This window comes from Pagrus pagrus (assembly GCF_965226575.1).
Source record: "Pagrus pagrus genome assembly, chromosome: 3".
Lineage (NCBI taxonomy): Eukaryota > Metazoa > Chordata > Actinopteri > Spariformes > Sparidae > Pagrus > Pagrus pagrus.
Genome location: NC_140187.1, coordinates 24,739,758 through 24,756,184, shown reverse-complemented (window position 1 = coordinate 24,756,184; position 16,427 = coordinate 24,739,758). Strand labels below are relative to the sequence as shown.

The 16,427-nt window shown below is 39.2% G+C and overlaps 1 protein-coding gene across 4 annotated transcripts in view; it reads right to left on the bottom strand.

Annotated features, from left to right (window-relative positions):
* slc2a9l2 (solute carrier family 2 member 9, like 2) overlaps nucleotides 1–16,427 on the bottom strand; it is a 116,453-nt gene that overhangs the window by 89,576 nt on the left and 10,450 nt on the right. For all 4 annotated transcript variants that reach the window (XM_084347985.1, XM_084347986.1, XM_084347988.1 and 1 more), the window contains exons 2-5: nucleotides 15,996–16,084; nucleotides 10,324–10,425; nucleotides 5,772–5,932; nucleotides 565–689 (exon numbers count right to left, since the gene is read on the bottom strand). In XM_084347985.1, coding sequence (XP_084204111.1) covers nucleotides 565–689; nucleotides 5,772–5,932; nucleotides 10,324–10,425; nucleotides 15,996–16,067 — 460 coding nt within the window. In that variant the 5' untranslated portion in view covers nucleotides 16,068–16,084. The remainder of the gene's footprint in view (nucleotides 1–564; nucleotides 690–5,771; nucleotides 5,933–10,323; nucleotides 10,426–15,995; nucleotides 16,085–16,427) is intronic.

Sequence of the window (16,427 nt, the reverse complement as noted above, 5' to 3'; positions counted from 1 at the left end):
GGATTTTCATGGATCAGATTTCAGCATTTTTACCCTTAGAAAGATTAACTTTGGAAAAAAATAATTGTGGTCATATTTTTCAAGAATTTTGGTTGCCACTACTCTCAAGTTTGGAGAAATTTTCTAAAAGGGACTCTTGATTAGTTTAGTTTAACCCCGAATCTGTACCTTACCTAGATAGGTAGACCATAACATAAAATGTACACTATGTGTATGCATGAGCTTGTAAATATGTATGTATATGTGTAGCCTATATATATATATATGGGGATGTATAGGTATGTGTACATGTAGGGCCTATGGGAATGTATGTGTATGGACATGCATGTACATATATGCGTAAATACTCCACTGATATCAGTGAATATGTGTTGCTGCTTTTTTTTTTTTTTTTTTTTTTTTTTTTTAATGTATTGATGTGTTTTCTTTTCTCCTGATGTGTTTGTATTCTGTTTGGGAAAAAAAAAAAACTCAAATAAAAAAAAAAAAAAAAAAAAGATCTATATTTTCCGTTGAAACCATAGAAACTAACAGTAACCCAAGCATTATACATGAAACACTCACCAGAGTCGACTCCGATTATAAACCGGCCAACGATGAGCATCTCAAAAGATTTTGCCGTCTCGCCCAGGGCCAGCAGCAGAGCAGCTATGACAGCAAAGCCGTTATTCAGCAGCAAGGTTCCCTTTCTGAAATCAAGAAGAGAATATGGTTAGAAAAAGAGAGACGACCTGAGCAGAGAACATCACTATAGGAACAGCTAGATAACGATTACACACAAAATTATATAAATCATAATCCTTGTGCAGAGGTTGTTTATTCACTGCTATTTGTCAAAATGAGCATGATGATTTATTCCTTAGATTCAAGTGACAAAAGACAGTCACAGCTAGTTTCAGGTGTTTTGCAGCAAAAACTGTCAGAGATGAGAATATTCTAAAGAGCCTTTAAAAAAGAATAATATAGAGCGCCATTCATGGCTGCGAGAGGATAAAGAGTGGATATGTACTTTTGTTCAAAGCTGGCAAAGCAGAAAAATCAATATCTATTCTCCAAAGGAGGCTGTTCATGACCAGTCATGCTTCATGTTGCTTTATGTCTGAGAAAAATTGATTAAGGCTCAATTCAGAATATTCATTATGTATTTAGAAGGACTGAAAGGTGCTTTATGTATAAGAATAAAGAGATACCACTTTAATCATGATGTGGGTGCAATGCCACTCTCAGCGCACTATTCATGAAGGCCGAGCTGACTCTCCCTCTCCTCTGGTGACTCAGACTAGCGGTGCATGTAGACGGCCTTCATTCTCTCATCAAATCAAACTTTTTTGGATTAACTTGAAACTTGTACTTGACATTTGAAGGGAGCGGCCACAGAGCTCTGGGGTTTGTCAAGTTGTGACTGCAGGGTTCCTGTGCAGCGAACAGAGGAGTTTTATAGTCTAATGTCAGAGGTGAAGGAAATATGTGCTCTCCTGTTGATTCTGGAGTGATGCAGCAGCACTGTGATGTGTCATCAGTCTTCTCTCCTCACACTACAGTAATCACCAGATTGTTGTTGCACTCTGCCATATACACACGTTAAGGCCAAACCTTCTTGCTAGTTATAATCCGTGTCCTGCACTTGGATCACACTCGTGTTAATGACATATCATCATAATTACCATTTTTTAACATTCTCTCTCTGTTGTGTATAACAAAAATGTTTAAGTGTTGTCATAGTTCGGCGTCGTGTTTTGTTTTGTTTTTTGTTTTTTTAAATGTACCTAAACTTGACTGGCAAACTTTTAATGAACCAGTTGGTCCCACTTTGAAATACTTTTCTCTTAAATTGCTCCATGTGAGCTTATCTGCGATTATATATTCAGCTCTTCTCTCTGACATCTGAATTTCAACCTTTCCAAGACATTGTGAAAAACTACCAGCCGGCCCAAAGATGTCTTGCAGAGAATACAGAGCAAGAATGAATAATATGTTTCAGGCTCATCAAAACAGCGAGGATCACCACCTGAGAAATCCAAGGTGACTCGCAAGGGCATCCTAATTTTCTCATACGACTTCAAATAAAAGCTTCATAAGTCTCTCCCTGCTCAGAAAGTCAGAACCTCATCATTAGCAGATAATAGATTCTTTTGAATGTGTAATATTTCAGGGCACTGAGGTGATTTTGTCAGTGCCGGAGTCTGTCCCTGTGGGGTAGAAGGGCGTACAGCTGTGCAGCCCTGCACCGAGGTGACGAAACACAGCTGGGTCGAAACCTGAGAAACTCATCACAAAGGCAGAGAGACTGGGTCTCAAAGTGGAGAATAAGTTGTCAAACCACAGCTGCTCACTCTGAGGAAAATGCCTTTTTCAGCATCCCTTGGCACATTTCTGTCTTTGGAAACTATCAAACACCGTGTACTGTATTTTTGCCAAGTAACCAAAAATACAAAAATCCTCAGCCATTTCCATTAAGAATCGAGGAACGAGGTCATTTATTTGTCCTTTGGTAGCACAAAGAAATGATAGTATGCAGAATTAAAGGCAATATTATAACATAAAAATACATAAGCAAATGTTTTGTTGCGAGAAATAATAATCTTGTCTGCAAAAGAAACATAATATTTGTGTAAGAATCAATGCTGAAAACTTGGCTTTAAATCTTAAGTATTTCTAAACAAGCATTAGGGTAGAAAGACTCTAATCTGCACCAAAACACCCATCTCAGTCCTGTTTTTATCTTATTCTTCCTCTCTGCTCCTTCCTTCAGTCACCTCTCTCTTCCTCCATGCATTTCCTTGCCATCATTGCCATTCTAACATGTTCTTGATCCCGGCCTAGTTTTGCACTTTTTGATAGCTCAGTGGTTAAATTAACAATAATGCAACCTTTGATGATAATGAGACATGGAAAATAAAGCTTGCTGACTTGACTGTTATTTACGTTGTCAAACAGTTGCAGTTGGGTTAGGTTCATATTTTGGGTTAAAATAAGTTTGTTCAGTCGTTTTACTGACATAACTTCCGTTACGTAACTGAATTACGTTAACTAATGTACGTTAATTTGACGTAACATAACTTAAAAGCTAATCAGTCTTGATTCTTGATCACACACAGAAGCTGAACCCCAGTCTCTGGAGAATCTCACCACACCCTGACATGGATTTTTTTTTATTCTTATCAATAAATTATTCTTATTAATTCTTAATAAATGATTAAATTCTGCATTAGATGGGAAGTGATGCAAGAGGGGTGACTATGGGTAGCATAGGGCCAGGCTGCCCAGTCACCAGACTCTTATATCCAGCCCCTCCCTCCTGCCCTACAGTTACCTGACCTTCCCCGCCTATGTTCCTACCTGTACCTGTCCACTTTCCCTGACCAGTGCCACAGTACATACCAGCTTCTTCCCCCAGTCATTTGCTAGTTTGCAACAGTTGCTATGTGGTTTTCTAACCGAAACTACCCATTCCCACCTGCACCTGCCTGAAAGCCTCACTGGTGCAATAATTGATTTGAGTGGCACCAGTCTGTCTGCATCTTGATCTTTGTTCTGTTTGGCTCACACTCACAAACCATGACAGGTGGATCATAAGCAAACAACCTCGCAAGTGTCGTCAGATTTTTATCCTAATGTTACAAAACACTGACTGGCTAACAGGACATGTGAAAACACCTATAAGCCAATGAGAAAAGCGAGGACAAGAAACACAAATATGGACATGACTCATGTAAAATAACCCCAAAATTGTACATGTGGCCACCATTGTTCAGCTGATTGGCAACAATGTTTTGAGGGCATTTAAAGAAAAAAATAGAAGGAAAGAGGGAGACCAAAAGAGGCAGTGAAATCTGTTACTAAATCATTTAAACAAGTCATTTAGAAAAATTACTGTGTCATTGAAAGATAACATTGTCACAAATACTGCCTCAAAACTGATCTGCAATCACTTAATTGGATCATCTCACAGTCTTCCTCACAGTCTCCACTAGCAATGAACGTTTTCAGAATTACAAGCTTGCAATGTTTTTTTTGCAGAACTACTGTATTGATTTTGTTTCTTATGTATCTCGACATCTAGCTGGGAGAGACAACGTGCTGCTGATGTACTGTAGTGGAAGCCGATGGCGAATCCATAAGAGTAAATTATACCGATAAACCGCAGTGAGAATCCCTTGAGAAAAGTCACTCTGGCTCTTGCCATGCTCTATTACTGTAAGTGCCTATGTACATAGAGAACTCCTGCATCTCCTGCGCTGTGCTACCGGTCTCTAGACAGTGATTTAGTGACTGTCAGGGGGAGGAGAAAGAAGCTATGGATGGTAATAAAGGAAAGTGAGAGCTGAGAGCCTGACAAAGAAAAGAGAGAGCACACAGCAGCATTGTTTCCTAAGCTTCTGAAAGAAGGAGCAGGAAATGAATAATGTATGTGTATATGTCACATACTGGGATGTAGGTAAACCTTGCCAAGTGTTTGCACCAAGCCACGAAGAGCTAAAGTAAAGCAGTGAAGTGTTTCTCTTGGAAAATGTTTTTCACAGTTAAGTAGTAAAACACTATTCCACTTCACAAGTCTATGCAAGAGTGTTCTTGCCTGACCATCTGCCCCTGGACCTATAATTGCTGGCTCTTATTTGAGATCACAATATTGTAATAGATTACATACAGTATATTTATAAATTACACGATGCACAGTGATTTTGGAAATATCTTACTCTCAGATCATTACCTCTGCCAAGGAGGTTATGTTTTCACCGTTTGTTAGTCTGGTTGTTTGTTGGTTTGTCAGCAGGATTACACAAAAACTACTGAACTGATTTCTGCACAACTTGGATTGAGGATGTGTCTTGGCGCAGAATAGAGCCCATTAACTTTAGGTGCAGATCCAGATAAAGGAAGGAATCCAGGGTTTTTTTTTCTATCTTAATATGGCAAGTTTTGTCAAGTTTTTCCTCACTTGAATCGAGTGTCTAAGGACAGAGGATGTTGTTCACTGTACAGTTTGTAAAGCCCACTGAGGCAATATGATTGTGATTTTGGGCTATATGGATAAATAGAAAAAAAAACCATTTTTGACATTTTCATTAATTTCTCAGGCAATGATGCATGGATCTTGATGACAGAATCAAGCGCATTTAGGTGGCTGGCTAACTTCTGCTCGACGAGTTTCCAGCTATATATTAGAAGCAGCCCAGTCTCATGACAATAGACCCGCAGATCCACTAGAGGGCAGCGTGTAAGTGTGACAGTTCACCTCGCCTAGTCGTGAAAAGTACACACATGTATAAAGGTGCAGTAACAGCAGCAGAGGACAGTGACAAGAGCACAGGACGGAGGTAGTAGAAATAGTCAGTAAGTTTAAGACAAGCAGAGGTTGGGGATGGTCACATGGATCATTCATTGGGCCTTCGCACAGGTGACCTGGGCTTGAGCCCTATGAGGGGCAAGTAGTCAATAATGATTGTTGAGAAAGCAGCTATTTTAAGCAGAACCATGATGTTTTCCGAAATCTACCCATTGAGTTTTGGTCCCTAATGTGATCAGTTAACAGTAGGCTCTTACCTGACCTATACATTTATATCTGATCCACTGACCTGAGGCTGTTCCGGAGAGCATTACTGCTGTGATGTGACCGAGCTAAAAGTCAGCTTCAGGAAGTCAGAATAAGCTGACTAATCTCCTTATCTGATTTAATGATTCGGGTCCCATGGCTGATACAACTATAGGAGAATCATTTATCTGTGTTACACGAACAAAACTTAATTATGAGTACAACTGTGTTGACTCACCTTCCCAGTACTCTGATGATAAAAGAGACCGACAGCGCTCCGAGAAGGCCTCCGATAGCGAAGATGGACACCGTGATGGACCAAAGGAGGGTGACTGTCTCTGCTGCAATGGGCTCCCCGTATCTCTCGACCCATGTCTTATTGTAGAAAGCTTTAATGAACTGCGACACAAAAGAGAGACGACTTTAATTTTCATCATTTGAAAGGTGAATGATTACACGGTTTACATTTTTCATAAACTTTAAAGGCCAAACCCACAATCCAAATGTAAATACAAACAACTGAAAACAGACTGGATCTTCCCATCATGCAGTACATACTGTCTGAAGTGCCTCAGTGTTGAAAATTACAGATATAAAAAATACTGTCAATTACCACATTAACAATTTCTGGTAACCCTGAGCTGCGACGGTTAGTCAATGAATATGGTGTTTAAACACTTGAGACCCACGCTGGCAGCTCATGGTTATGAAATAAAAAACCTCCATTTTTAAAGAAGAGGCGTCACAGCCTACACTGCTTTCTAAAGGCTTTTTAGTACCTTTATCCTTATTATTAGTCATTATTACTGAGAAGAATCTGACTGACATCACTCTTTGCAAAAACACACCAAGCTCTGTTGGTAAGATGTTCGCCCAGATTCACCTGTAATTCCCAGTGTTAAAGCAAACACAGACGTCAATAGATGTTTATTTGCGACCTGACCGGCATTTTACCCGGACAAATAAGTTAATGCAGGAAATCAGTTGGAACGTGTCACTGCAGTAACCTGTTGAAACAGTGCAGATATGCTGCAGGTCAGTAATCAGATTCTTTCACTACCCAGACTTTTGTACGGAAGGTTTAAAAGGCCTAAATGAAAACAAATTAAACAAAGAAAAAAATAAAATAGAATGAAATAAAATGAAAGACACATTATTTCTATTTCCTTTTCATACATTCATTGTGTCATCATTAACTGAAAGACATGTAAAAAGAAATAAAAAAGTAAATATTAAGATTATCTAAATAACGGAATCAATTGTTTTCCATTGTGATGTGAACTTTAAACTCAAAATCACAACAGAGAAATCCCACTGAGGAGGTATATAGCATTTTGATGGTGTTTTTCATTAAATAATGACACCTTAAATGCAATTTTTTTTCTTTGTTTGTTGTTTTAATTTAGGCATCTGAAATCTTCCATAACTTTCCAACTATGTCCGAGGGCGACAGTACAAAGAGCTGAGTTTGTCTAATTACAAATGTTTTTAAATTTAACTGTTAAGCTGTGCTTGCTGATGTATTTGGCCTTATAGAGGCTCCTGCATGTCAGTGTCAGGTTCAATTGCACTTAAAATGAAATCATCTTGATCATAAGGATGATTCACTACTTGTCATCAGCTTTTGATTGATCCCTCCCCTCTGAAGTTGCAACAATACGTCCCCTGTATGGAGTCTTGTCAGGCACATGTATAAAAGCAAGTCTGGCTGGGTAAATCCAGTTTCCAAGTAAAGGACTTGTAAACTCACTGGCTAATCTTTCCTTCACCTTCCCACTGATTGGGAGTGAATCCGGATTTGACTGCTCTTTCTGCTAGAGGCAAGAAAAAAACCCCATCTACTCTAAAATGAGTAGATGTTTGCTGATATTTCATGTCTGAGGTCTTAAGAGCTAAGTTATTAGAATTTAATGGCCATGCATTTTTAATACTGCTTTCAATGTTCATTTGCCCATTGCAGCTACACAACACTTAAAGTTTGGCTCGTTGTCGGAGGCCTGCTGTGCATAGGGGAAACTGAATGTCACTTGATAGAGTTTACATGCAATCTGTAGAATTTGTTGTGATTTTAGTGAATTGTTATCAAAGTGGTTAATTAAATGATTTGAGCCTTGGTAGTGTCCTAATCTTTGTTGTAATAGATATTGGTGACCCTGTATTTTCCTCATTCACAGTTAAGGACTGGTAAAGCACATGGATTTGGTCCTTAATGATCTTTACATCCCTGTGTTGGCAAACCAACAGAAAAACAGGAAAGATGCTTGCTCATTTATTTTGTATGAATTTTGTAAAGACAGCAGGAGCAGTGGCAGACCCCTGCAGTGTCGGAGAGGGGCCAGCAAGCGCTTAATGACCAACTTGTTTGTTTGATGAGCAGAAGCTATAAAGGAGAATAACCAACGGGGAATTGCTCAACATACACATGGACTTGAGAATTAGTTGTAGAAGCACACTGGGACTTTTACAAGAGCAATAGAATTAATGAGAAATGTCTTGGCTGTAGATAAGTGAGTAATGAAGATTGCGATCTTGTGCAAAAAACAAGCTCAATCTGTCTTTGATCATTTAAAGTTTGCAATGCATAATGAACAGTTTTACCAACTGAGCTGAAAGCGCGTTCTGATGGGTTATTTATGCTTCTTAAAGCTTTATAGTTGGTGCATTCTGATGGAAAAAGTTTCAGTCTTAAACACCACAACTTTTCCCAGCATAGATCGATAGATAGATAGATAGATAGATAGATAGATAGATCAACACAGTAAAAAATGGTGAAAAGGTGAAATCCCAAATGTTATGTGATGATATTTCCCAATCAAAATTGATCTAACAAATTTTCTAGTGAGTGCTTCTATCAACTACCACAACACCTACATGTGTTTGTCAAAGCAGAGTGGGTTCAAACACGAATGCTGTTAAGAGCCAATTGAATTCTGCTGTCCATGGACAGAGAATACACTTCAAGGTAACTTGCCTATTTAATTTCCCTTCGTCCGTGCATCCAGCAAAAAGCAAAAGTGTTTTAGACGGAAAAAACATTTTATACTCGGAGTTGTTGAGTATGAAAAAAGAACGTTATGTCCTAAATTGCTCTTATGATTCATGTTCCTGGAGGAGCTCAGTTTAAGACTGTAAAGTTAGATTGATTTACCTGCTGATCAAGGTGGACGTTCAAGTAAAAACCCTCAATAAAGTTTCAGAAAAATGATTTATATCTGTTGTTAATGTCAATCTGTCATGATCACCGACGTTATGATGCATTTAGGAAACACCTCTTAATCCTGAGAAAGTTTTTAGCCTTAAAATGCTTTTGGAGAAGGCTCAGTTTTTGAGGGATTAGGCTAAGAAATTAGTGGACTGAGGTGTTGGAAGTGAAGCTGGTGGGTTGATGATGCAGAGCTAAGATCTTTACTGAAAGCACAGCAGAGTCAGAGCTGGTTGTTGAGGCATTAGGCAGTTTGTGCATTTATATGTTTCGTGAACCTCGCGAAGCCCATATGAGGGGATATCCTCACATCATTTATTTAGAGTTTACACACAATATTGCCCTAAACCAGTTACTAGCGGCCTGATGTATGTGTATGCACAGAAATTTTGCATACGCCTTTTCCCACACATGAATATGGGGAGAATGAGGCATCTGAAGCAATCTTCAAAGCAGGCATACATGCAGTTGTCAAGAGATAGGTGCAGGGAAAATGATCAGGTGGGCATGAAATATATAGTAAGAGACGTAAGCTTTGAGTAAAACATTGTTTAGGTTGCTTGCAAATTTCACTGATTATGTTATTATTTTGCATTATTTAGTCTACACAGCGTTCAGTAAAATGTCATGCATTTACAAACTTAAAATCAACAAGGACTTTATAATTCGTTGTGAAACAGTGTCAGTTAAAACTGACAACGCTGTATGACCGACATGAGCAAATAAGAACCTCAGCGAAAAGATGGGTTGTTTTCTGTGTAGTTATTAAAATTATTCAGATTTATCTGGGTTGGATAAGAAAGAAAGAAAGAAAGAAAGAAAGAAAGAAAGAAACGGTAGGGCACAAAAACAAATTTTACTATGTTTCACCATAGTCATATCGCACATAATAATCTTATATAACGTCATTTAGATACATTACCTCACCATGCATCCTGCAAACAATATTAAAATCATTTGTCCATTTGCTTTCTAAACAAATGTAAATGCTGGCCAGATTAAGCTCTTCAGCCACAAGCTGGTGGTGCTCATACCGCTTTTGTCCACAGGAGCCGCCAGAATCAAAATTAAAAGTTCCTCATAGCGGCTTTAATATTAAACTTTTTAAGACTGATTAATTTTATAGTCCTTTCTATTTACATTGGTGCCATAGCTCCCCTTACATACTTTGATTTATGTTTTGAATGCAGACTTTTACATGTAGTGGAGCATTTTTACATTGTGGTATTAGTACATTTACTTATTTACACATCAGAATTCTTTTCACACCACTGTTCTGTTGGATCTACATGCAAACACTGTGAAACCATTCAGCCAGCAGTATTGTGGTAGGCAAACAGAAGATTAGTTTTTTCCCAAAAAGTCGTGTCCAGGAATGAAAGCACTTCATAATGAGGTTTACAATAATGATGACATTGTTTATAAACTTGTGAACAAATGGGAGGCGAAGCTAACTTCATTAACTCTGCTTCTGAAGCACCATCTTAGTGAATGTTTATTGATTCCTAGCTTGGTTTAACAAAGGGAGAGAAATCAATGGTGGTTCTGTACAAGCAGTCCTACGAGACGATTTAAAAGTCTGACTCACCGAAGCAGGGGCGTTGACCACGGAGAGGTTGTAGCCGTAAATGAAAGAAGAGCCCAGGGCACCGAAGAAGGCTGCGCTCAGCAGACACGCTGTGATCGGCTCCTAACAAGAGAACACACAATAACAAACACACAGGTTCATTCATACTGGTCATACAAACACATGAACAAGTACAGTAAGAGCATGTATGTGGCGTCACATTGATGTTGATCGATTTCAAGGTCGAACTAAAACCGAGGGGATTCAGGTATCTAGGCCAGGAAACTGGGTTATTTCCCTCACTTTGCCCTGGGTTGTGTCACTGCTTAAGCAACAAATATTACCAACACAGCGACAAGTTCATTGTCGTGTGTGTTCTGTTTGGCATTGAGGACAGGACCACTAGTACAAAATGATAGCTGCAGTTGTTATTTGAGGTCTCTCTGAAGAGTAAGACCTGAACTAAAGGTACAATAAATTGAAGCTATCATCAAGAATGTTGATGTGAAGGAGACACGTAACGATCATGAGGAAAGAATGACTGGAATTACAAGACATAGGTTATTATTATCAAATGAAGGATTCTGTGTTTGAATAGCCAGTGCAGGTACAGTAATAAATCCTAAACAGTGTGCACCAGACAGAACAAAAGACCAAGGTGGAGATTTTGTGATATCCTCAACACTGGAGGGGATGAAACCATAAAGTTTGTCCCATGAATGGCACAAAAGAAAAGGCCAGAATGTCATGAAATTCAGGCCTTAGGGAGAACGAATGAGCTGAAATTTGATGGCACAGTGCCAATTAGATCATGAGCTGTCCTCTGAGTGCAAATTTGACATTTAGGAAAGAAGATGGTATTATTGGAGTGGCTCCATAGGAACATTGATCATACTCAAGCTGAATGAGTTGAATGAATGAATATTCTCCCTAAAGTCCATGGCAATATAAACAGTGTTGTTGTATGCTGCTATGGACCAAACTACTGGACTAAATTATCACCATCACCACCACTTAGCTTCTGCAACCAATAAGACAAAACTAACAAAGACTTTGTTCATGAAAAACGTACGACTTTCAGATTATTAGACTTGTAAAACAGACTTCCATCCAGATTTTAAAATGATGGTTAATTAACAGATAAATGTGATTATTCTAATAGTTTTTCTTAATAGATTTTTTTAATCTATTTCAGCGACATAGCTTGAGGGATGGTAATGTTAGTCCGTCTGCTCCTGACTTTTGTGATTCCCGACATTTCCTCTATGGGCCTTGACACCCCATCTGTGAGTGTCCGCCGGCCCTTGTTGACTGCTTATGGGCCAATTGCACGTGTAGAAACAGCAGCAGAGTCCATCGGTGAGAGAAATCACTTTGATTGACTGTTCAGCTTAGCGAATCAGTGCACGAGAGGAGAAATAGAAAAGGAAAGGGAAAAGCTTTTGAACATAGAACATACAAGTTAGGTGGCTGTCTGCTCTAGTCTTTGCAGTTTGGTCAAGTGCACAGGCGACATCAGCGCTCATTCTCTGATGTTGTTTCGGTGTGTCTGGGCCCAAACACCACCAGCACGTTGTCCTTTTTAGCTTTCAGTGGAATATCTCAACAACTATTGGATGGACTGATATGAAATTTGGTCAAATTTTTTGTCCACCGCAGGATGACTCTTTGTCACGTTGCACTCAATTTGTATAATCATTAACGATCAAAGTACTGCCGATGATTTCACAGATTTTCTTTGATTTTAGGAAAAATGAAATAATGATGCAATTTTCTTTTCATTGCTTGAAAATATTATGTTAATATTCTGAAAAAAGTGGTGAAAAAACTGCAGCCCCCCTGAATCATTCTTGATACATAAACTCTCCAGCATGAGTCTCACACACTGTTAAGTTTATGAAGGACAAAGAACTTCTGTATGCACAGCATCGATCTAGACCATACACTGACAGGCCACAGGCCGGAGCGAGAACCTGGGGGCACATAGGGATAAGAGACCATAAGGGTGATTAGAGGAAGACTTAGTGGTGGAGGTAGTGGGGAGAGGACCATGGGTTGAGACTGAGGCTACAGAAGTACAAGATAAAGGCAAAGGTAAGGATTACTGTAGAGCTCACAATAATTAGAGCAGGATGTTATCAGCTTAAAAATGTAGTGGAGCATAAGAAGGTACAGTTCATCCGAGGTGTCTCGACATTTCAGCGATAAGAGGACTAATTGAATTTTACGTGCTAAATTAGGCACTTAAAGCTACGGGCAGGCTCTGCGTGGCGGTTTAGCATATGGCTGACACTGTATGGCCTATAAAATCTGATATGATCCATTCAATTTCTTCCTGTAAAAAAGTAAATGGAACCACATCTGAATGAGAGGACTGAGTTAGCAGGCCGAGGCCAAACAGAGCGAAAGCAGGTGCTTAATGAGAAAGTGGAAAACATGGCTGCCTACCGTACATTCTGATAGTAATGTGTCTGTGTTTATTCCTTTCTGTCTGCCAACAGTGAGACATCTTAGAAAACAGCACCAGCAGTTAGTCTATAAAAAGTAGTTTTATGTGTTACATCAATGCTGTTTCTGCCCATGTATATTTATTCCTTTCAGAAGGTAATAGCTTTGATGATAGCATGCTTCCAATAAGTCCTTGTTATATGTGTCCCAGGAGAACTCCTTTACTGCACTTGCTGCGCATGATGATTTATTCCCAAGAGTCTGCTTGAAGCGTGATGATCGCATTTTGAAAAATGCATGATCGTGTCATCAGGAGGTTAGAGCACCAACAGGACGAGGTTATTTAAAGGTGCCGGTCTCAGAGATGAAAGAACAAGAACGGATAAAGCCCTATAACATCAGATCATCAGCTAGGTACGTTTCCTACCTGTTGAGGGGCAAGTTGTGCAAAAAAAAACATTTCTTTATGTGGAAATCTGAACACACTGATTGCTAAACCGAGCTCGCACATCAGAAGACTGACTGCATGTTTAAGACATCCACACGATAGAACATGATAGAATGATAATCAGCCATTCAGAGACTTTAAATTAGACACGATACAATTAATTTTAATTAATCATGCACAAAGGATTTGCCACAGTAGTCTTCTTGGCTTGTGCTTTATCTCAGCGTATCATCTAACAGTTGTTGAAAAATAGCTCTCAAATACGGGCATTTAATGTGACATTGTCAAATATGGAAACAATACAACAACACAGTGGCGGACTCAGAATGCTTGAGTGGCTGGGGAAAAAATAGGGCACAAGCTGTGGGGCACCCTATAGGGCACTTCACCACATTTGTCCACTGGAAGGGCACCCTTGAGGGCACTTTATCATGTTTTATCTACCATTAGGGCATGCAAGAGGGCACTTCCCCCTCGAGCCCGAGTGACACTATATTTTTACAGTTATTCTCGTACATTTTTTCTTTAGCTGTTAATGCACATATCACTACACAGTTCACGTCCACATTTGTTTCACTTCGCTTAATAATGAACACAAGCACACATTTTAATTAACAAGACAAAAGTAATATCAAAGCTTATAGTTTATTTAGCCCCCCTAAGTTTATTAAGCCATGCTCATGGACTACTTAACCAGTGTTCTCCTCTGTGTGCCCAGTGTTGTTTTGCAATCTCTGCACATAGTTCAGAAACCCATGTACAGGGATTTCCACATCATTATTTTTTACCATGTGACCCTTCAGGGGCCCCATACAAGAGGTTCAGGAGGGGAGAAGTCCCTTTCCTTATTTGGGAACTTAAGAGAAATGAGGCAGTATTTGCTTTGTTCTAGGTCCACCTTTTGGATTTTGCTCAGTGTGTCCAGGGGGTAATGGACTTAATGCAAAAAACGCCACATAAGTACCCTCGAGGATGTGACTATGGGAGATAAAACAAGATGAGGTGCCATCTGTGGAGGCCCTAATGTCCAAAGAAAACAAGATAAAGTGCCCTTTCCAGTGGAGAAACTTTGTATTTTTTTATTTATTTATTTATTTTCCACCACTGCCCCTCACATAGCCTGAGTCTGTCATTGCACACATTGGTCAGGGAATGAGCGTAGACAAGCCCCTCTCATCACTGAGGAGAAAAAAGGGAAATGTTCCATACGGAAAATGTAAAATATATAAATTATTAATCACTGATGGGATGAATAAAACAACAGAAATAAAAATGGAGATAAGAAGATAAAAGGGACAGTACAAAAAATTCATGTTTAATTCATTTTATGAACTGGTTGGAGATAACGGGAAAAAATGTTTTTGCAATCAATTAAACTGTAAATTATTTAACTTGCTGTATCATTTATTCATGTATCCAATCATATCTTTCACACACTTGTTTTCTTACTCGTGACATTCGTCCCTTCTTAGGCTCCTCTTGGGGGAGGAAAATGTGTCCCCCTCACACCTCACGAAGGGTGCAACACACATTTCCTACATGTCAGCAGTTTGTGCACCCATGCATTCTAATCATCATACTTCTACTGAGGACGACAGGGATTAAACTTGTATATGAATATACGATGTTAATGATGGTCTTCACGCTTATGGAAAATCCCCCCTTTAATTGCCTGAAAATGTGTTTGTCAGCATAAACACATAGTGTGCAAAAAACTTCAATAGAGTGATTTATTGAGATACTGGGCACCTTCACTGACATTGCTACTTTATTGTTGTTGCTGAATCAAATCAATTATGTGTGGAATACGACGGGGCCACACCGGCGCAGATGAAGCTGTATGGAAAGGTCTCCATTGGGACCTTACTGGTTTAGCCCAGTTCGAACCTGCAGTTCATGATCGTACTTTGGAAAATTAGAAACCATCAGGCTGTGTTATCTTTGACGAGAACCATAATGCTTGTATAGCCAGTATGTGTGAGGAATGGGGTCACATTTCACGAAAAGTCATCATTAAATACAAATTTGAGACATTAGTGAATAAAGAAAAAAGTTTCTTTGAAAGTTTCTTTCATGTGGTTTTCAACAATGATTTTATGTGTGCAGAGTATTAAAAAAATCTTACTGTATTTGTATGTAGTATCAAGACTTTTCAATGTGGACGCATGTGCAAACAGATAATTCAATATATTCATCAGAATATAACTTGGAGACAGGATATTTGACACTTTAAGGGCCCTTTCAGACAGAGCCAGGCATTACGGTGAAAACGTCAGTCCTCACATTCATTTAAAGGAGACATGTTATGCCCATTTTGAGGTTTATTATTTTATTTTGGGTTACTACTATAATAGGTATACATGCTTTGGTGCTCAAAATACACATCAGTTTTCTCATATTTTAGCACCTGTCTCTTTAACACGACTTTCTGCGTGCTGGTGCCCTTTACAGTTTTCTCGCCCCTGCCCTCAAACACCCTCCGCCAGTCCGCCACTTTACAGCGAAAACATACAGTATGTCAAAGGTGAAAACTTCATGACATCATCAGTACAGGTTTTTATAATGACAGAAGGATTTTAGATAACAGAACAAACATGTGCGTTGTGTGTAAAGTACAAACCACCCTGGTTAATGTATATGATAAGCCAGCTACTACCAATAACATGTTTAACAGCTTTGACGTGCAAAGTCCTGTGAGGACAAGACTGTCAATTGGTCAAACCAGTCCAATTTCACACACCACAAAAGATGTCATATTAGGACATGCACTTGGCCATGGTGCTCTAACAACACTAACCTGCTCAATGCTCTTATTTCCAGAGTCGCTTATCTTTTGGTCAGCCGGGTTGTCCTCCTGTGGCTTGCCCATGTTAATGTTTCAGCGCCCTTAAATGACAAGTTCACATCAGGTTAGACATCTAGTTCATACAGAATAGCCACAGGAAGACAAGACATGTTTCATGACAAAGAAGGGGGAAGTGGAGTTTATGAGTGAGCGAGACATGTGCTGAGGAGGAAACGACTGAATGTGCTGACAGGCAATACGGGCACTACTGCAAACACACAGGATTATAGATCACAGCTCAGTCACAAGTTTAGGATTTAAGCATAAGACAAAGGCAACACAGTCAAGTCAGTTTTCTAAAATGCAAAAAGCTTGACGCATTGGATATTTACTCAGTACTGTCTCACAGTATAGGACCCCACAATGGTCGTCAACTGTAATAGA